The sequence below is a fragment of the Balearica regulorum genome, chromosome 14 (assembly GCF_011004875.1).
Source record: "Balearica regulorum gibbericeps isolate bBalReg1 chromosome 14, bBalReg1.pri, whole genome shotgun sequence".
Classification (NCBI taxonomy): domain Eukaryota; kingdom Metazoa; phylum Chordata; class Aves; order Gruiformes; family Gruidae; genus Balearica; species Balearica regulorum.
The window spans coordinates 19,693,429-19,716,011 of record NC_046197.1 but is presented as its reverse complement, the minus strand read 5'-3'; the positions used below and the strand labels follow the sequence as shown (position 1 = coordinate 19,716,011).

Here is a 22,583-nt window from a genome sequence, read left to right as displayed (position 1 = left end):
ACGGCAGCTGCTGGACATGCACACAAACCAACAAAATCCCCCTCGTCGCTGCCCCAGGACGCGGCTCCCTCGCTAACACCAGGTCGCCCCAATGCTCAGGAGGCAGCCCCGGGGCAGGGATGCGCTCACACCGAGGAGGTAGCACCGGACGCGCTGCCAGCGATGACTAACGGCTGGGCAGAGTCGTCTGGATCCAACAGGTCACTCGGGAAACAGGAGAGAGATCCAAGAGACATGTCACCAAGCACTCACTTTGGGCCAAACTAAAAATAGACCTAATAAAGCGTCACTGGAGCTGCTTTCCTTACTGTACAAAAAATAAACTATTCAGTTTTTCCTATCAAGAGGAAGGCCACTGCCATGGGCTTCTCTGGGCATGGCCGAGGCGTGTTTCCTCTCGAAGGAGCCACCTAACCGACCCAACAGTGCGATCTCCTCCCTGAGGAGCCACCCCACGCTGAATAGTTCCTCACCATCACCAGCTCCTGTCTATTCCTGTCTTGCAGAAGCCTGAGCATTTATTTTTGCCTAAGATACAACAGCCTTGAAAAATCTGCATTTATGAAGGCTCTAAGACCTGACAAAACCACTGCAATCCTCTTGCCTACCTTCTTGCCTAGCAAAGCCCAGGCCACCTCACCCACAAGCCCTGCACCACTGCAAGGCTGCTGGCCATCACCAGCAACATCTGCTACAGAGAATCCACCGCTCCTCCGGGCACACCACGAGGTCTCACAGTTAAAAACTATCCACCTTGGTGCGACTGGGCAAACCCAACCTCCTGCTGCCAGAAGCCTCCTGCACAGCAGCTTCCAGACCACTGTGAGGTCGTTAGTGAACATTTCTGTACCTTGGGCAAGCTGAACAGACAGATCATCCTTAACCCCAGCAAGGCACATACAAACACTGCTGTGAGACCTCTGTCTGCTCCTCTCACGACGGAGCGGAGCTGTACCAGTGTGACACAACCTGTGTCCCTGCAAGAAGTCACCTCTCAGGAGAAGAGATGCACTTTGATGGAGATACCGCTAACACCATGTACACCGACACAGCAGCTACCACCACCAGTGTGGTCACAGCTATGGCCAACAAGACTCAAGCACCACTTCCTGACCACGAGGACACCAGCAGAAAGCTGTGCACATACCACGTGCCTCCCACAGAGCAGGAGGATTAGAGGATCCAATCTCAGCCAACAAGCAGACGCCAATCGATACCGGTGGCTAAAATGAGGTGTAAAAGTGGGAATTCAGCCCATAAATTCACACAATGGAAACCCTCATACACGAGGATAAAATGCTGCCACGCTGCAGGTGAAAGTTGTTTTCAGCAAAACTTTGTTCTAACTCCTGACAAAGTTGTTCTGTTGCCAAACCACCTCAGCAGCTGGTAGCTCACCAAAACCTTGCGTCACTACACAAGGATTTCCACCTCTTCCAAAGAGAGCTCCAGCAGCCTGCGCACAGCCAGGAAGGGAACCCTTGTCCTGCCCTGGGGACAGGCCCTCTTTGGGGTAGAAGACCACCCAGTGTCCCCAAAACTGCTCCGAACGGAAAGCAAAACGACAGTCCTCCTCGGCTATGGGAAACTCTACATGTGTGAAGGGTTTTCTTGGTTTTCCTTTTTAATTTCTTTCCTAAAGCTGAAGCCACACCATCCCTATGGCATGGGCTGAGCTCAGGGGACACTGCTTCGGCCGGGCGGCTTGGACACCACTGTCCGATGAACCACATGGAACCAACGAGGCTTTGCTCCATTTACGGCAGCGCTCCTTCTCCGCTGCCCACGTGTCCAGTCAGAAACCACTTGTTTTCCAAGAGCAGTATAAACAGTAAATGATAGCTCTTTATAGCAGGAAATGCCTTTTTAATCTGAAGGGGAAAGTTGTATAAACTTATTTAAATCTAGTAGAGATAACATAAGTCATTTGTGAGCCTTATGAGGAGCACTCATTTTGACGGGATAATTTGTGATTTCTATTAGGAACCTTTAGCCACAGAACTAATTCCAATGGAAAGCAAAAAAAACCCCAAGCGTTCATTTTGCTTTGAAGTACTCTAAAAAAGTGTAGTTAGCGGAATCTTCTAATGTATATTCATTGAACAGATGTTTGGGAAAGAATCAGGTGGATGTTAATGAAGTGGGAAGCTTTGCCCAAAGGAGATTTCGATCACTGTGCTACTCGAGTCAATAAAAACTCCGTTAGTTTGAAGGATCTGACCCAGCTCACAGTCTGCATGAGCCTTGCAAGGTGCAAGCAAGAGCCCAGGCTTATACAAATGAACTGGACCCACTTACTGTATCAGTGATCTTTTAAAAATAATTTTGTCTCTCTGTTTTTAAGAACGCAGAACAATTACACGGACCACAGGGATGCACCAAGAACTGAACCTAAGGGCACGTCTGCCCCGGGGCCAGATGTGAGCCTTCTGCAGAAGGGCCAAGCAAAGCAAAGCTGACACAAGAGCACATCAAACCGAAGAGTACCTACCTGTTCACGGAGAGCAACAGCTGGTCCATGCATGCTTTGATCTTGTTTTGTGCTTCTAGGTGCGTCATGTTCTCCGTGCTCTCTCCGTTAATTGCCAGAATAACATCTCCTGGGCACAGGTTTGCCATGGCTGCTTTACTGCCAGGGTTAATCTAGGAAGGGGAAAATAACAGGGTTACTTAAAAGAATGTTCGGTTTTAAAAAAGTCCAGTTGCTTGGAATAAGCAGCAGATAAAGGGAGTAGTTATTTCTGGAGAAGACACATGTGTTTGCCTTCACCAACGGCATCTACCAGAGGCTGGATGTCAGAGCCAGGGCTCTCGGGTCAGCCCCAGTTCTCCGAGGGCCGTACTCTACAACAATGCTCTCCTAAATAGGTTTTCTGTCAACCCCCGTCAGCGCGTGACCAGGTCCTCTCTTCAGATTTGTCTCTTGCTTAAAATAACACAATACCCTCTTTCAAGAGACATGCTTTACACTCCTTTGGCTTGCAAGCCTTAAATCGTGCTGTGAGAGTCAATCCCCGAGGAGCACATGTAACCCTCCTCTTCGGCTAACTACGTAATTAGAAGATGAGCGCAGTCGCCTTAATTGCTTCCTGCAGAGAGGTTACATTTGACATCAGTTTTTCCTGACCGTCATTCAAATGACTTGTTTCTCTCTAGCCCTGCATGGAGTATCACGCAGCTCGTTAAGTCTCCACAACTCTTTCCTTCTGGTTTTGTAGGAATGCCAGAACCTTATAAAACTCGTAACTTCTTTCCTGAGGAACTAATGACAGGTCCAGGTACTGTTTGTGGTCAGCCATAAGACCAATCCTGCAGCCCATAAAAGAGTTTTTCGAGAAATTACCATTTTATTTACATCAGCCCAAATGTGGTTTTAATTTTTGCAATAATATAAAATGATGCAAGGCATAGGCAGGACAGGTAAATGTCTCTGTTTAAACTCTTAATAGCTACGTGCTTGCCCTCCAATTTCCTCTTCAGTCATTCAAAGCATCTGCTAACACTCCGCTAACCAACCACATGGTTTATCAAGTGAGAAAGTACAGTGAGTCTGACTTTTGGCTATTCATATTTCACTGCAGTTAGAGTGCGACGGTGCTTTCATTCTGTTCAGTCTTGATTTGCATGGGTATAATCCCCCATTTCAGGCGATGGGCCTCTGCTTCATCACACCCTGCTCGAACGATCCAGGAAACGGGATCACTGCTCTATCCTCCATCTCCCCTCGGATGTAGGTTACGTCGGCGCACGGTGGCAACCGGACAATAGCACAACAGGCAAGGTTTTTCAGAGAGTTTGAGACCAAGCGCCCAGCCATCTGCTCCATGGTGCCCACAAGCCCCCCGACCACTGCGGGTGCCTCCCTGTTTCCATCTTGATCTGTTTTTTCCAGTTCTATTTGCCCAGGAAGTTTGAAGAGGGTTTGCCCTTAACCCCAGAGCCCTTTGTGGATCGCACCGGGGCTGCTCACAGGACCGAGGGCAGTAGACCAGCTGGCATATCACGGACCTGCTGCACCGCTCCCTGCGTGACTACAGCCACCAATACCGCTGAAACGTGAACCTGAAGGTGTTTGAGGAGCTTCAAGCCACTTTTTACATTTAAGTAGAACTGGCAGCCTGAATGAAGGCTTTTGTTGCGTTGTCAGAGTAAATCAGCATTTGCCATTTGCTCTTCAATAGTTTCAGCCGGGCTATTTTGCTCTGAAAAACCTGCCCAGCCTCCTTCTCCCCTGTTCCCGGGCTCCCCTGTGACTCAGCTCAGAGCAAACAACAGGAGGTGTTTCTGAACACAGCACACATTAGCTGTAAAGCTCTGACACAGGACAGGTTTATTTTTTTTCCCCCAGCATGCATTCGTCCTGTTGTTTTTTTGAACCCGTGTCAGAAGACGTGGCATTCACAGAGCATCAAGCTCCTTCCACAGCCATAGAAGCTGCCAGACCCACCAGAAAGTCAACCAGAAGCTCAACCAGCACCTCCAAGGAAGCATCTCCATGCGCTTGCCTGTTATTTGCTTCCCTTGGTGTCCACCCCGCAGCCCGGGCTGCCAGCAGGCTTTTGGACTAACAGACCTTCAGCTTGACCCAGGACAGCTGTATTTTCTTCTTGTCTATTCAACACTGTCTAGATGCACTGATTTTAACCAGATTGTAGCTTCCTTGGAGAATAAGCTGTGCATAAATGGGACTCTTAGCTGTTTCCTATTTTTAGATTCTGGTTTATTTCAAATTATTTTGGCAGTATCTCCATATTAGCATTTTATGCTAGCCGTGGAGATGACTGAGGGTGTGAAATGGAGCTGCACTCCAAGAACTCATTAGTTTGAGATACAGCATCGGTGTCATAGCAGCTTGGGAATCAGTACTGTAATGTCTGTCAGGTCCAAAGTTTGTATTTCAGTGAATAACATTTAAAATACTTCAAACCAAGTTCTCCTACCTCACAGCTGCACAAAGCCATTGACACCAGACACACCACAGAGCGCCCTACGAGCCTGGTTATGGGTCAGGGCTACATCTGAGTCCTCGTGCAAGGGTCCTACCCGCTTCGTTCCGTACGGATCCACCCAGACAACCTACTGCAAAACCAGGATCTCCATAAGGACAAGGATGCAATTTTAAACATAATTTCTGTAATAGAGTCTACACTTGGAGCGACACATCCGGGAAAGGTGGCCCTCTCTTGTCACGTGGGAATGAACAAATGCCCGAGGAAGGAGCAGGAGGAGCTGGGTGGCTTGTTCGGGCAGCACCCACGCCCAGCAGCAATCGAATCAGCCCCGAATGCTCCTTAACCAGCCGCTTTTCTCTACAAAGGCCAGCTGCTGCCCAGGGAGCTGCTGAGCACCTACTACTATAAACAAGGACAGGGATTTTTGTTCAAGCGATAAACCTTGTTTTGTCTATTAGCCCGTTTCTCCAGGGCTACAGCCCTAAGCGATCTAACTACAGCTGTGTGTACTGCCCATGGGCGTAAGGTCTCTCCAGGGAGCAACACTAAAGCCCAGCAGAACAGAGAGGTTTTGGGATGGAGCTTTTACCAGAGGCGCTCACTCATGCCTCCTCCAGAACGGCCTCGGGCCTGCCGGGAGCGGTAACCGCAGCGGGCGCGATGTGAACCAAGCGTGCATGAATTTGAGAGTAACTGGATACGTTATGAAGTTAAAAACACTGCACAGAAAACCTGCACTGAGTTACTGAAGGTTTCTGTTCTTGAAGGGGTCCTCCAAAGACACTGAGGTTTGAGAACTGGATAGGCTTAAGAAAAACAGTGATAGGATTTTGGGGGTTTTTTAAGTTTTCCAGCAGTGCTAAGAACAAACTGTGAGTGAATCCAGACTAAGGCAAGATCGATGGATACATAACTCAAGTGGTGTAAGTGGTCTCCCCAGGACCAGGACAGGTTGTGCCCCCCCACCGCACACTGCCTTTCTACGGACAGTGCCACGTACCCTAAAGCGGAGCCCCAACTCACACGCCGGGGCCGAACACGGGCTCCGTCCCACGGCTCCTGCTGCGTGTGCCATGCCTCGTCTTGCCCACGCTGGGTGCCTGCCAGGATTTGGGCTGTTTGTCTACTTTTCCTCCAGCGAAGAGCTCACAAAGGGCAATTACGCAGTAGCGAGGAGCCAGCGCGGTCCCTCACACCCTGCTAACCCCCGGGGCTGCGGGGCCCCACGCGGGTGCCGATATTTCAGGGCTGGAGCAAGGCGCTGGTGGAGAATCACACGGGTGGACGGGGTGGTCTGAGCCCTCGGGCTGTTGGCAGCTCTCGGGGTCTCCCTCCCTGCAACACACCCAGCTCCCACAGAGCTCTGTTTGTGCCGCGGGGTGACAGCAGCCTCCACGCACGTTCGGAGCAGTCAAGTGTACGGCACTGAGAGCCAAACCCACAGCAAACACCGCAGGCTTAAAGAAACGTAAATATTTTTATTAAAGTTCCCCTAAAGGTTTTTCTTTTTCAACTAGACAAGAATCCTGCCTCATTTAGAGGCTCTGAGCTCCCAAAGCCACAGCTTTATACCCCAACGAAGCAGCACTGATGTGAACTCCCGGCCACCAGTTAACTCACGCTGCTGGTTATTGCTGCCCTGCACTTGAAGATACTTTCCCACCAACATAAATCAAAGCCAACTGATGGAGACTTGGGGTGAAGCCACACAAGACAGCCTGGTCACCTCCAACAGCTTGCCCACAAGAGGGGAGAGGACCTTCTCGCTGCACCTTCCTGCTGCCGGGTGCCATCCAGCCTCTTCCCTTGTGCCAGCCCTGGTGCTCAGCAGGTTTTTAAGCACAGCCTGGGATGCAATCCAGCAGAGCTGAACGGCTTTCTGAGAGTGAATCAAAGCAACTCAGAGTAACTCAGTAAATCAGAGCAACTCAGCATCATCCAGGACCAAGGGAGGGATGGAGCTGGCTGGTGGCGAGCTCCCCACGAGATGATTAAGCAGATCCCACACAGCGCTATACGTGGAATACCCACTACCCATCACCTAATCACCGCTGCATCTTCGGCGGGAAGAAACTGAGCACGACAACCATGCCGGGCCAGTCAGTGCGCCGGGGATGTCACTGGCACTTGTGTTTTCACAGCTCCTTTTATACCCAGGGAAGCACATCTGCGTGTACTCTGCCCGAGGCGACCGTGCACGCACAGCACGGCATCTGTTCTGGGAATGCAGCGTAAACGCGTGTCGTATTTAGTGCTCTCCCAAAATTAAATAAGGCCACGAAAGAGCAATGTTCTGCATTTAACCCCTCCACAAAAATAAGCAGCTGCTTCTTTGTTTCTCTCCAAAAAAATGCAGATGCATAAGAATATTTATAAACAGAGAATACTAAAAGAAACAAACCCCATGCACAGCTAACAATATGGTAACAGCAGGGCACACGGAGGTTTGCCGAGCGTGTGCCCCAGTAAGTAGCTCCAGGCTGCCCAGAGCCCGGGGAGCAGCCCCCCTGCACAGCGTGCCTCTCGCAGGAATTCACTCCAGTAGGAAGCCAGAATGTATTCCCCTCCCCCCCCCTTTTTCTAAAAAGCATATTATTCTCCCTAATCCCCTCAGGACAAGTCTCACTTGCGACGCCTTTATACGTCCTCCACACAGCACTGCACTTCAAAAAATACGAGAGGTCTCACTCCTTTTATATGATTCCAGCAGGAAAAGGAGCATTTTGCAGAAAGAGACCCCAGTAAAGAGCCCTTCTCTCACTGTCCTCCGCCGCCCCTGTCACCAGGGGAGGTTCGGTCCCAGCGCTGCCAGCATCACCCCACGCCGAGGATGACAACGGGAAACGCGACCCGCAGGCTGCAGTACTAGATCAACACCCCACAACTTGGCATCTCCTTTTGCTAAGTCATCAACCAGTGAACTGTATCTGCACAATTACGAACCAATATTTTTTTTTAAATAACTTTTCCAATTATTTTCCCCAGCACCCACCTCTCTCCCCCAAGGAGACCAGGATCAACAGGCAGCCCCCACCCCAGCCAAGCAGATACTCTGATGCTGTGGAACAGACTGGAACCCCCCAAAGCCAGCAGCAGCTATCTTATCTGGCCACTGGAGCCTTGTTAGGATTTATGGAGTGCTAGCATCTGACATCAGGCCAATAAAATAAAGCACATTAAGGCAACTGTTGTCCTAAGCCAGTTGGTGTTGGAAGCCGCGCGATCTGATTTAGTAAGCAAGATTATTTGCACCGAGAGGAGTTTACTCGAGACACACATGGTGTTATACTTTCCACCCTGGAGATCAAGCGCAGAAGCGCGCCAGGGCTGCGAGACCAGGCAGCGCAGAGCAACTCTGACAGGGCAAAGTCCCCGGTGCCTCGCTGCGTGCATCCCGCTGCCCACGCAGGGACAGCCCCGCGCGCCGCGGGGACGGCTCAGCTCAAAGCAGCTTTGCTCGAGCCGTCTCTAGAACTGGGCCAACACCACAAGCTGAAACAAATCAATGCTTTAGTGGAAGGTTAATTTGTTATATTAACTTAATTTTTTTTTATTATTATTATTATTATTCTTTTTCTCCAGAAACCTGCCTCTGCAACATCACCTGTGTTGGGACCCAAGGACGAGGGATGCAGTTCTTCCTCGCTGCCTGCACAGGTCTCAGCACAGCCATTGGCAAGAACAACTTAGTATTTATTCTTCCAGTATTTTTTACTTGAATTAACAAAAGGTACCTATTCAGGCCAATCACACCTACACAATAAAGGCAGCTCTCTCTCTGCCAGGTCCCCTTCACTCTAAAAAAAAAAAAAAAAAGTGCCACTGTAACAGAACACAACACATCCCATCAATGAATGAAGCCATCTTCCCAGAATTTCATGGGTTAAAATGTGCAATCCCATACAAGCCTACACAGACCACACCACTTCTTACATCAATGGTAGTTTGTTACAGGCAACTCTGGGGAAATTTTCTGTTCTGCAAGTGTGATCAAAAGGGCCTGATTAAAGCCTTCAAGAGGCTTTCAAGATAGTGTGACAAAATTCTCAGCTTTTAAACAAAGCAAGCCTGTTCCATTATCAGGAAGCATGCCACGAGGCAGTAGATGATCTTACGGTAGCAGTATCTTTTTAAAACAGGAAGAACCAAGAGTTCAATGACTAACTAAATGAAGATAAATTCCCCAAATCCTTTAAGCATTCTTTCCAGGGATTCTCTTCAGCTTTTCAAAGCATCGTGCCTTGAACTGACATCCATTCCTCGCCAATCCATTTGCATTTTTCTAATGGCTTTTATAAAAGTCCAACATATCAAGACATTATTTAGGCGTGCTGCACAGCCCAGTAAACTAAGAGTACTGTTTACGCAACGTGAATTCTCATTTAACTACTGAAGAAAACAAGATGAAACTTAAGAGCATAAAAGGGAAAGAACCAGAGCACGAGCACGGCATGGCACTTGAAAAGCCTATTGAATCCACGTATGATGGATCCAGATCCAAATTTAGAATCAGATTCTTAGCGTAGATCCTCATCCAGCTCAAAGGCTAAGCTTTCTGTACAAAGAAAAGGCCAAGAATCAATGAAATCAGCTACGCATTTTAGAGCAACCGGCCTCACAACCTGAGTGCAAACCTCGACGAGCTGACCGAGAAAGGCACAGGTCGTTCAGACACTCACATCTGGTTCGTCTGGCCGAAAGCTTGCCTCGCTCAGCCCAAGGGCACCCCGAACTCTGGCAGCGCTCGGACCGGAGCTGCAGCACACCACGCTCACCGGGAGCCCTCTTACCCCTTCCTCCAAGGACGAGTTGCAGAAACTCCGCTCTGCTACACAGAACGACCCGCTCTTAACCACTACATCTGCTGTTACTCGTAACTCTGCTTTACGCTCGCTCTGCTCTGCTGGGGAGCGAGGCCAGGGCAGGACAGCCCGTCGGGGGGACACCAGCTAAGCCTTGATGTTAGGCACGCACGCTTGGAGCATCCCCGCAGCCCCCGAGACACTGCACCATTGCATGCCACTGGGCACACTGGATTCAGCAGCAGAGGAATCCCATCAGTGCTCCCAATTTAATGCTCTGCTCTCCTGTGGAGCCTCTCCTTCTCAGCCATCTCACAGCCAGCAGCAGGGCTACCTAGCCCCTCGCTTGGGGAAACCCTCGGGCGCTTTGCAGAAGACACGCAGGAGCTGCCCGTGTCCCCCTTCCAAATCACCGGCCTTCTCAGCCAGGAAGGTGGGCTGATATTTTCTTTCCTATCAAAAGGAAAGTGGCCACAGAGGTCTCTCCAAACAGAAGAAAATTCTCCAACATCAAAAGTTCGAATTCAGGTGGTGAGTACACCTGAAGCTTCGCTCTCGCGGAAGAGGTTAATCTCGCCCAGACCGCGTGGATTCGTGCCTTTGCCACGCGGCCGCTTCCTCCCAGTTTAATTGCGAACACTAGGTACATTGCAGGGTTTGGTCTTTTGTACCAGAAGCTTTACGTGTGCTAAAGGCTTCTGGGAAGCGTTTTGTGGCTTACGGTGAATGACAGCGTTCAGACTGAGCGTACTGTGACCCTCCCAGCTGAGCACCTGCTCCTCCGTGCCCGTTACTGAATGATCCTGGATTTAACTGTTCAAGACAGTTCCTCTTCTAGCTGTGCTTTACCCACATCTGCTAATTAAGAATAATTACTTGAAATAATCTTCTTTAATCTGGTACATTCTGCTTTCTGAAGCTTGTGCTGTACAGTGTCATTCGCACGTAATCTGCTGTCAGTCCACACAACGTGTAAAACTACTTCGGGCTTAATGGGTGTGAATTTGAGTTGCTCTGGTTGACAAGAAAGATCGAGCGTGGTGCGGACTTTGAGGCATCTTTATGATGTTTGGAAAATTCATTGGCTGAAATACTCTTGCACAGCAATTTTTTATTTTTTTTTTTTTTATGATTTTTAAATACCGCTCTGCTCTCTCTGGTGAGAAAGTGGGGGTTATCGTAGGTCTCTGCAGGCTGTAACAGCCACTCGAATGCCACGCTACAGCCCGACATCTTTGCAATTGCTCCAAGTAACCCAATGAATCCTGGGTTTCCTTGAAGTTTTTGTGCAAGTCCTGAAGTAGAAACCAAACATAACCTTATCTTCCAGGGCTTAGGGCAAGTGGGGCGTTATCGGTTGGGTACAAATCCGCGGCGTTAACGAGCTCTGGCCAGGTACGCCGCGGCTTCCTTCGGTACGCGTCTGGCAGCGCTGCACCGATGACAAACCAAGCAAAGTATTTTCTGTGAACATGTTTGGTTTAGCTTTTTTATCAACGCTACCAGATCTTGAGAGATCTTCTCTTTTCTTTCACACTCTAGCACCCGTGGTCACAGATGACTTAAAAACCAAAACCATTTTCACTAAGTGTTTGGGTATCCAACAGCCACGAGTCAATGCATTTTAAGAGCTCAGAAATCAACCAACAAATTCAGTTATACAACAAATTCAGAAACACTATATTTAAAAGGACTTGTGCCTTCTAGGATTTGCTGTGTGACTCCTGCAGACTTGTGATATGCATTTCCCCCCAAGCATTCAAAAAAAAAATAAAATAATTGCAATAATCTGCACTAATCCCACACAATCCATAATAGCATATTTGTATTAAAATTAAAGGACTGATCTCCCTCCAACAGGACCAGGATTATGACCATCTATTGTGCTATACAGCAACAAAAAGTTTAAGGAAAAAAGAATAATTCCACATATTTCCCCTTCTATGCTTCCTATGCAGAGCCACATTAGTAAGTCTGCTCTCTAACTTTATTCTCTTTTATCCCTCTATCAAGTGGGATACAACCCTGCACTTTTCCAAAGTCACTCTGAATACCTGTCCCAACAGGCAATCTTTCAATCCTCAAGAAGTTAGAAAACTGACATCACCATCATTTAAAAGAGAAAAAAGGAAAAAACCCAAGAAAGAACCCCAGCCCCACAAAACCCCAGCCCCAACTCCCTCTAAATCCCCCCGTGACGCGGAGCCCATTCTGCGTTGTTCGACCTGGCAGAGGCCAGCAGTGTTTTCAAGGGTGTGCTGGGTTTATTTTGCTAAACTCACCCCAAGGTCAGACCTTGCATGAATGGATCTACATGAATCATTCTTTCCGCCTGCTTTCCCACTCTGGATTATCAGCGTGCTTGATTACAGTAATTAGCATTAGGCTTTCATTCCAGCATATTCTACCATTACTGTCTCCTGAACCAGCACAAGCATTTGTTCTTCTCGTTCAGTTATTAAATAAAGCCTCGGTGATAGAATAACTTCAGCAGCAAATATATTTGTTACGTACTTTTGTTAGTTCTTATCTGTAGCTCAGATTAACTGTTAAGTACCACTACAGCTTCTAGTGCGGCCACCCAGACCTCACTCCAGGCCTTACAAGCAGCAAGCACTGGAAGAATGACGAGAACAAAAAAGAATGACAGGCAAAACTATTTCCTTCCACTTAAAAAAATCATCCCACTTGAACTACTACGGTATAACTAAGATTAATAGCTAGCATCTCTTTGTTCTTCTGTACAGGCAATAAAACCACGAAAGGTCAGCTGGGGTCCTAGTTTTAGGATTCATCAACACAGAGCAACTGCTTCAGTCCATTTGGGAGCTCTGAACAGAAAGCGTGTCATTTCCATTTAACCAACAATCAAATACAGACAAATTACACATAAAACCAGGGAAAAACCCTCACGGAAAGCAAAGGAAAAAAAAAGCCCCGTTCCCTTTGCTGGCATCTCTGGTTCCTGCCTTCCCTGCCAACACACACGGAGCTCCCGGGGTAACTAAACCGGGACTACAGCCCTTCGTGCTCTGCCTCCCTGACCCGGGGCACACAACAAGCCCCACAGACCACCCCAGAAATTATCACCCCGAGCGGGCACTCTCGGCATTCTAAGGGGATCACGGCAACGCGCTTGGGCATTTGCCGGCTGCCCCGACCGCATCAACGTGACCACTTTACCGGAATTCCTCCCTCAGCAGAATTCCTCCTCCAGTATCCTAACCTTTAACAGGACACGTATTTGCTCAAATACAAAAGCTACTTAAGTTTAAAAGTCAACCCTAACTCAAACAATACCTGGATAATGGATTGCAGACCAATTATTTCTCGCCCTTCTTGTGTTACAGTTCCACACCAACACTGAAAAATGCATTTTCGCTGCTCCGCTACAGACTAGTGGGTAAACTGATGTTGAAGCCAGCAGATAAAGGAAAAACTCCATTAAAAACTTGGACAAGTGGACAGATTCCAGTATTTTTAAAAAAATATCTGTTTAGCCAAGTAATTTGTCTATGACTCTAAATGCAGCAAGTGCTTGGATTAACACTGGCAGAGTTGGGTAAACGCCGACATCGGCCGCTCTAGGAGCTGGACGAGCGAGTTCAAGTGATTAAATGCATTCAGCTCCTCTAGTTACGCTAATGACCGATTATCTTTTAATCCCAGGCAAGGGGTAGATCAACTGTCATCCCACACAGAACCGCAGCACTCACTGATGTGGTTGCAAGCACAACACCGAGAGCAGCTGAGTAAGTTATTCCATTTCTGTTCCTGAACCGCGGTTGCTGGTCAGAAGCAATGTTGTCCCTGCAGGAAGGGACACCGAGGGCAAACGGTGTCCAGTTCTTAGCCTGCTCAAGGAAAAGCAGCTGGCAGCGACCAGGAGCTTAATTAAGTCTTAAAAGCACTTCTATCAAGTCATTAAGGCCAACTCTAAGCAGATGTTTTGGGTCATTCCCCTACCCCTATAAATATCGCGAGGAGGAGGAGGAACCATCAGTTACATGATGTATGACACCCGGCGTCAACTTGCTGTAACTGTGGGTATAAAACGAGCCGGGTTTCTTCCCCGGAGCACAGCCTTGGGCTACAATTCCCTTCCCAGCGCTGAGCTGACAACACAGCGGCATCACAACCCCCGCGTGTGGCTGCTGCGGCACCCTTTGGGGCTGCAACGTCCGCAAACCAGCCCAGCAAACTCCAGCCCAGCAAACTCCAGCCCTGCTCATATCTTGGTCCCCCAGAAAACGCAAGAAGAAACAAGGGGAAAAAAGGGGTGGCTAACACGCCTGGCTTTTGACATGACCGCATGAGAAAGATGCCCTAAGCACACCCTTCTGGATTCGCGTTTCTCTTTCCTTATCTTTAATACTGAAGAACTGAATACTCAGCATCGGCTGGTCCCGGCCACTCGGGCAATCAGATCTTCACCACTTGTCATTTAAGATTGATCAAACCACAGAGGGAAGCGACCTGCTTTCAAGGACAATAGATCATTCCTGATCTCATGAGCATATTTGAAACAGCTGCAAGGGATGGGCTCCACACCACCAGCTGCACCTGCACAAACGCAGCGACCTCGCAGGGGGCTGAAGGCAAAAGAGAGTCCTGGTGAGCGAGTCGAGCCCCATTCCAAAGCAGGACTGCGTGATCGCTATTTTCCTTGCTACCAAATCCATATTTTTTCAAGTTTATCCCTTGGCAACGGCATCACAAGCCACATTTGGGAACTACCTTCAGCTTTCCTTCCTGCCCCGCACCAGCCTGATGTTCTCCCTCCCGCTCAGCTCAGCCTGGTCAGGCAGCTCCGATCACACCCGCTGCTTCGTTTTCACACCTCTAGCAGTGACACTTCAGCTTCAGGTCCCACAAATGCAACGTTAAGGAACTCTGCCTTCACTTAACCCAGAGCAACGCCACTCAGACAGGCTTTGGAGAAGGAGCTGCCCCCTTCTAAGGTCCCCCCCAGACGACAGCAAAGCATCGCTTGCTGTGGCTCAACAACACATCTCTGCCCTGTTAAAGCTAGTCAGAGGTCTGGGGAGAAATTGTTTCCTGTAGTAACTTAGCAAAGAGTAGAGAAAACCAACCTATTAATGACGGAATAATTTTTTTTTTCAACCCCTACACAGATGAATTTGGGTTTTATAAGTAGACAGCCAGCCTCTGGCACCCAGAACTGAACATAGGTGGCTTTTGGATGCTGTGAAACCCAAACGGCAACCTATAAACTCCCCACATAACCAGTCCAGGTAGGATGCTTGCAGAGCTGTACAACCCAAACACTTTGTGGCACAAAAGCGGGGTGCAGCAAACCCTCATCCCTCGGGCAGCCCGTCACAGCCGGAACACGTCAGCATCTTGGGCTCACAGCTGGATGCGGGAGTCCCTGTGTCTGGTCCTGCCTCCCGGCAGAATTTCTGCTTTTCAAAATATGTTTGTGATTTAATGGCATGTTAATAAAAAACAATATTTTTTTAATTTTTTTTTTAATTTTTTAAAAAAACAAAGCACTTTGGAGGAAGCAGAAGTCAGCCAAAAGCCTCAACAATTAGGCTACAGCAAGAGGCTCCCTGCCTCCTGCAGCAACCCAACCGGGGCGAGGAGGCTGGGGGGGCTCCCCGTCCCTCGCTGAGCGGGGGACGGGGAGCCCCCCCAGCCTCCTCGCCCCGGTTTGAAGCTGGAAAGAACAGATTTACTGGTTAGACAATTAAAATAATTAGACAATTACAGAATAAAAGTGAATACGGCACCACACCAGCCGCACACAGCTCTCTGCAAAGAGGCAGGGTTGCACGGACCCACCAAGCAGGTGGAAGCCAACTCTTCCCCAGTTTTAACATTTTCAGGTATTATTTGCAAAGCCAGTGAGGTCTCTTCTCGTGTTAAGAGACTAGAGCCCAAGCAGAGCAACCTATACCCACACGTATGTTCCCAGCGAGTTATCAGCCGTTAGCGTACCACACATCGGAGCATCGCTCCTCTCTTGGGAGCGGGAGCAGAATTAAGAAAGGATCCAATTTAAAAGGCTGCCACACTCAGTAACATGAAATAACACCCTATGACTGCTACTTGGGTTACGGCTTCTTGTGATCCAAAGCAAGGCTGGCCTGATGAGAATTATCCTCACATCTCCCGGGTTTGCTGATTCCAACACGGAATTTGGCAAGCCACCTGTCTAGGCAGAAGCAGACTTTGTTTTTTCTTGTTTAATGTTAAACCAAACTCTTTTCTAAGTAACAGGAAAGCAGGCTCCCTCCACTAAATTAAGATATTCATCTTCACAACAGAAACATTTTTACAGTCACCGAGAAGCGATTTTGTGTTTTGTTGCGATACATCCCACCTTACTGGGGGAGGAAGAGGACTTCCCCGTGCCGAGGAGGCGGAAGCTGAGCCCCGAAAGCAGAGTGCCTCCTCGGCAGCGCAGACACCCCGGCGGTGTGCGGACGCCTGCCCGAGCCCGGCCAGCCCCACCGGCTGCTGCTCCCCGCACCTCCCCGGCCTTTCCCAGTCTGGGGCTTCCCTCCTCTCCATCCGTCTCTGCCCGATACTCCTCCAAAAAAATCCCCGGCTGGAACACTTGATAAGGGACAGTCCAAAGTAAAAATCAGACACAAAGCTGTGCAATAGGCACATCTCAACTCAAATACAAAGCAAGGCTCTTTAAAACACGCTCTCTTCCATAATTATTTCTTTAAAACTCAGGGAACATGTTTTTCCCTTTTCTGTCACAGCTTTGGCAGCTGAACGAAAAGACGGCAAACAGCTTGCATGCGTTAGGACAATATTTTTAAGTTATAGCTCCTTTCAAAGCCTTTCAATACTCTCAGTGTTTGTTGAAGCGCTCCAGCAGCGGCTGCCCAGGAACGCTCGGCAACACTACCCAGCCTCCGCAGGACGGCGGGGCAGCTTCGGGCGGCCAGCCCGCTCCCAGGGCAGCCCGACGGCGATGGAAACACGGATGCCCACGGGAATGTGCCCAGCTCAGGTGCAGCACCTCATCCATCACACAGCCCACCGCTTCACCTCGCTGCACTCCTTCCTGCACGGGGAACGGTTTGTTTTCCCATATATCTACGCACAAAGCCTATTTCAAGCTAGCCGCGGCGTCTTTAGCAAAGAAGTTTCCAGAATACATCTTTGTGAGGTTAAATACAAGTGTGAGTGCACTTACACAGTAATTACTACCAGCCCACAGGGACCCCATAACACAGCAGCCTGCACAGAGAAACTTCTTGCTGACTTTACTCATGCCTTCCTAAAAAACCCCAAGAGCCTGTGAACTCAGTCCAGGGCACGAGTCCAAGCCCTCTGTAGTGCTGAGCACTAAAAAAAAAAAACCCAAAAAACCCAAACCTCTGAAAGCAAACCTTTATGAATTACCATCCAAAAACCCCAAAGCATGAAGAATATTATCTGCTCCGCATTAACACAGGGAAGAGCAACTGAAACAGCGCTGCGTTCAGAGGGGAACACTCACTTGTCCGTACTTGGGTGCATATATAGTAACATATACCTAAAAAGACCCCAAACGCTGCTGCCCGGTGGTCCCGGGTACCACCGACCCAACCCCAACCCCATCCCCGCCGGAGCTGCCCCGTTCCCCGCCACCGCCCATCACCTGCGGCCGGTCCCCCCCCGGCTCCGCTCCGCTTCCCCCTTCCCTTCCCTCCGGCTTACCCTGGAGATGGTCAACGGGGCGCTGAAATCTTTACCGCCCACCAAACGAAAACCCCACGGAGAAGGACCACGCAGGATCACCGAGTGGGACATAGCGACGGTGAAACGCTCCCACTCGCGATTACCAACTCAGCCACTTCGCGCGTCTCCTAAGCGCCGGGATGGGTCGATCCCGCCTCCCCGACACGCCCCGCAATGCGGGGCGTGTCGGGGAGGCGGGATCGACCCATCCCGGTTATCGTGGAGAGGGGGAGCTTTAGCACGGATTTTCCCCTGAAGGTTTTTACCAGTGGGTTTCGGAGCGTCTGCTCGCAGTAGTAAAGTTGAGCATCTGTGTTCGGCTGGGTCAAAAAGCTCCATTTACTGCGCCTTCATCCTCTGGAGTGAAAGGAAAATGATGTAATAGGTCGGTAAACGTGTAGTCAGGGCTTTTTTTTATTGATCGCAAGCAGGAAAAAAAAAAGAAAAAAGAAAGAAGAAAAAGAAAAAAAAAGAAAAAAAAAAAAGAGGGAATGTCAAGAAAATAATCAGGTTGGGTTTAAAGCAGTTTGGGAATGCACCCCAGCATCACTGTGGCTTTGCAGGGGTGCCTGGGGCAGCGTTAGGCACCGCAGAGCATCCCTGCTTCCCGGTGGTACGGCGGAATCGGTGGCGGTCGGAGCACCCAGAAGATGTCCACGCTGCAGAGGGTGTTAATGCGATGGGTTGTAGGTGTGCCGGCGGTAGCTTTGAGGTGGGATGGGTGGGCAGCACAGCTCCCTGGCGTCTCCCCCAAAAGCTGAGAGCAAATCTCAAAGCGCCTGTAAACCTCCCTCTCTTCCTGGAGAGGGCTGGGCTGGAATATCCCACTTCAAAAAAGGACCTAACAAAGGATTCATTGTTTGAAAAGTCCAGTTTCATCAAGCACCTTCTTGTGGCCCTGTTTCTGCGAGTTTGATTTATGTGCTATTTACCGTGAAGTCCTTTTGCGTGCGCTTGTGAGACGGGACGGTTTGTGCGACCGTCACTGCCATGCCCGTGTTACCCAGGAGGTTTTGGTCTGGGACGGGGGTGGGAGCTGAGACTTTTAAACACACTCCCGAGCTGCGCTTCAGCCCTGTGATTTAGCAACGTGAACACAGTGAGCGTACTGTGCTACGAACCCGAAACACAATAAACGTTGTTTGCTTTGCTGGAAAGGTCCGGACAGAGGAGCAGCTCAGCTGCAGCTGGTACCCGCAGAGCTTTCACCCGTGGTCTTTGTTCCTCGCCAGCGCCTGCCTCCACCGAGAGAGGCTATAAAAGCTGACTTTTGTCTGTGCAACTGGTGATGAATCATTCCTCTTCGTTCCTGTATGATATCACCGAGCTTGCAGAAGTCTGGGAGTAGGCTGGCCTGAGGTTCCCTTGCTTGTGTTAGAAAATCCACCCAGCCAAACACTGACATTTGTCTTGCGGAGAGCTGGAGGACGAGGAGCGCTTCCCCGAAGGACTGAGTTAAAGATGTGCGTAAACGCGGTGCGTTGGCACTGGCATCTCCTTCCTCTTAGGAGGGAAAAGAAAAAAATCTTTTCGGTAAAAGAAACTAAGTTTGCTGGGAAATAGCAACAATAAAAACAGAGAAAAGGAAAAGAGCAGAGGGAAAAAAAAAAACCCTGGAGGGTGCAGTTCTGTGGAGTCAAACATTTTCCACTGGCATTCATCAGGGCTTCGTTACCCGGTGGTTTCTAAATTGCACTCAGGCTGTGAATGGCAGGCTCTGCCACGCAGCAAACCGTCAGGGTTTTCAAAGTAATTTGCTGGCATAGGAAATAGATGATCAAAATGCAGAAATCCCCACTATTAAAGTATTCATTTCAAAAGCTGAGAGGAAAGCTGCTGGCTCCGAGGCACTTTCTCTTCAAGGTCCTTTGAATACTCAGCCTAGGTTACCCCTCACGTAACATAAGGCTTGTCAAAAACTTAACCCAAGTAAAATACAACTAGAATTAGCCAAATTGGTATAAACTTGTGAGCGCGCTTATTCCAAATGAGACTATATTCCAAAATAGATTAAACTGAGCTGAAGAAGAGGCAGTTTTACTCTGAATAAAAGTGTCTGCAGTCGAATTGCTCCTGATGGAAAGTGTCCACGTGTAGCGCAGCCCTGCATTTCAGAACTGCATCAGGAATTAATTTGGCACCCCTCTATCAGCAATAGGGGGTTTTTTCCCCAGGATCTGGGGAATGAGAGCTTTAGCTGAAGAACTCCACATTTCGCAGGTGCCTCATTTCCCTTCAGGTGCTCACGCCTTTCCACACCGGCTTTCTTTGAGTGAAGCCAATGCAATTTTGCAGCCTGCAAAGGACCCACTCGTACTCTCACTTCAATCAACCAAAGTGGGCCCATAAATTTCTTTTCTTTTTTTTTTGTCTTTGATAACTTAAGAATCTTTAAATTATATTTTAAGTCATTTCCAAAAACTAATTGGAGTTCTACTTCTGGAGCGGGAACCAGCAGAACCAACAGAAGATGATATGGACCTTGGTGTGGGAGCAAGCCTTAACACCCAGCTAAAATACACTGTCTCCAACATCTCCACCCTCTGCCCAGTGCTGAAACCCTACAGCGAGCTCTAACACAGACCACGCATTATTCAAAAGAGAGGTCAAATGTGTTCATGAATTCAATCTCATCACTCCATTCGCTTTATCTTCTTTTCCCCCCAATATTTTCCTCAGTGTTTGTTTCCAGTATTTTTCCACCCTGAAGTCTTATCACCTCTTTGTTTCTTTTTTGAATATTCCATTCTGGCTCTCCTTTGCCACTGGTGACACTCTCGGTTTCCTTTCTTTGTTATCGCGGACCGACTGGGTAAACTACGGATATCCAGCTTTGTGTCCCATTTTGACTGAGCATTCAGGTTTTCCATTTGCCATCCTCCCAGTGTCTAGCAGAGGTCCCCTGCTTATCTGGGACACCCGATAATGACTTCCCAACACTGTTTTTGAACATCTGCCCACATGAGAGTGATTTCAAGCATCGTTATGGCTTGATAATTCTTCTCCAGGAGATATTCTTGCTCTAAAAATCGCCGCCTTCTGGACTATGGCTGTTTGTCCTTAGAGTGATCTCAGGAGGCTGAAGTTAGTCCTGAGTACTCCGTAGCAGCAGGCTGGGTCTAGTGGAAATTGGAATGAGATCCTCTGGTATTTTCGCATCAGTTTAAGGGTGATAAGTTGATATATGGGTTGTTATGAACACTTTATTCAGTGTTTTCCTTCTTATTAGAAGTTAGTCATTCATAAATTGCTTGATAGACACGAATTGATTACCGGTCAGTGAAAAATTGCAATTGCTGTCCTTTTCGCACTGCCCCCAGGCCCCTCATGAAAGATTTTATTTTTAGGCTGTGAAAAAAATACCTGATAGACCTTGTAAGTTCAACAAATGACTACATTTGTCAGCGAGATCTGCAAAAGATGAGGCTTCTTTGTCTTTCAGACAAAGCTTTAAAGCAGAATTCAGCCGCTCTATAGATGGATGGGTTTTTGATGTGGAAGCCTAAAAATCTTTACCTGTACAACTGCGATTGCTGGAGCAGGGGCATCTCTCCTGGTTGTGTACACCTCAACTTGACAAGTATATCATCATGCCTTGACAAGCATATCATCATGCCCTTTCTGCTTTATTCCTGGCAGGCACAGCTTGGGTTTTGAAGTGGCTTCATGCCATCCATGTGGCACTTCTGACTCCCCTAAAGCCGCAACCACCTGAATGTTTGCAGGGTCCCCAGCATGACTGCTGGCATCTCTATTGCCTGGTAGTTACATCAGCTACCTCTCCATTTCTAGCCGGAATGTGTCTCACCACACGATTAAGTATTCAACAAGAATATGAGACCTGTAACTGGCAACGTGCTGGGAATTACAGTTTTCACTCATCCATCAGTCGTGCCTAATTTAGATTAAATTCAAATTAATTTCAAACCTTCTAGAAAGGGCACATTTGGAAACACTGATCCAGTATGCTGACGGAATGATATCTGAAGACGATGAAAATAAGTAAAAGTCAGACATTTTTTGGCCCAAGACAGAGATTAAAAGGCCATCTGAAGTGTGGGAAGGTAGATTATTTGGTACTAGTAGAAATGATTAAACTGTGAGAAGTTTTAATAAGAGCTCATTTGGCAGGTCCCTACTTCATAGAGAAAGCTAGTGAGAACAGTATTGACTGAACTTCTGTTGTATTCACCTGCCTTTGGATGAAGAGAGGAATGTAATACGTTTATATCACAAAGATGCCTCTCCTCATGTTCCTGCATAGCGCAGAGATGACCTTTATCAACAGACGGTTCTTGGTAGAGCCCACGCAATGCCCGTTCCCCTCCCCTGGTCCTTCTCCTGGACGTTCCCCTGAGCCAGACCATGAGCCGGAGCTGGACGCGGCGCAGCTACAAGCAAGAGGGGACCCGGAGCAAGGCAGCCAAGGGGCAAAGGGGACTGTGACTAACCAGCCCAAAGACATCCTTCCTTTATTCGCTAGAAAGTGCAACTCCCCATATTGCTCACTGAAGCAGCAAACTCCCGTATGATGAAAAGTTAATTTTGAAGTACCATTCGTCAGGTTCAGAAATACTTCTTGCAGCTTATTTACCCAGAGGTTGCAGATGGATGACCCCTCAGAAAGAGCTTTTATTGCACTGACATCTAACGGAGCAAACTTAAAATTCTAAACTCTGGTTAATTTTATCACCCGAGAATTTAAATACTTCTATCATTTGGGTAAGGAAGATATTTTTATAGCCCCTCTGTTTCAACTCACGGTGGTTACCCGAGGCACAGGATCTTTCTCTTTCAGTATAGCTGCTGTTGGAAATATTTTAAACTAATGTACATACATGTTTCATAGGATGCAGTTCTTAACCTATGAAAGTATCCATGTGTCTTTTTTAAATGAAGGTGGGAATCTAAGGTAGTTCCTCAGCTGCAGAGTGGAACAATCAATATCATCCCTTTAGACCATTTGTGAACAGTTTAATACAGATATTTGAGATTTAAAAGTAGCTTTAAGTGCCAAACTAGATGTTAGCTTGTGGGTTGGGTTTCAGATTTGGTGGCTCATAGTTTGCGTTTGAAACTCATTTGTTGAGAATGTTCGGTTGTAGGTTCTAAGGCTGGTTGT

General features: G+C 48.3%; 1 protein-coding gene across 1 annotated transcript in view; it reads right to left on the bottom strand.

The window, feature by feature from the left end:
* PDLIM4 (PDZ and LIM domain 4) overlaps positions 1-17,614 on the bottom strand; it is a 52,039-nt gene extending 34,425 nt beyond the window's left edge. Inside the window, exons 1-2 of the mRNA XM_075766683.1 lie at positions 17,441-17,614; positions 2,492-2,643 (exon numbers count right to left, since the gene is read on the bottom strand). Coding sequence (XP_075622798.1) covers positions 2,492-2,643; positions 17,441-17,533 — 245 coding nt within the window. The 5' untranslated portion in view covers positions 17,534-17,614. The remainder of the gene's footprint in view (positions 1-2,491; positions 2,644-17,440) is intronic.
* Between the last annotated feature and the right edge of the window lie 4,969 nt (positions 17,615-22,583).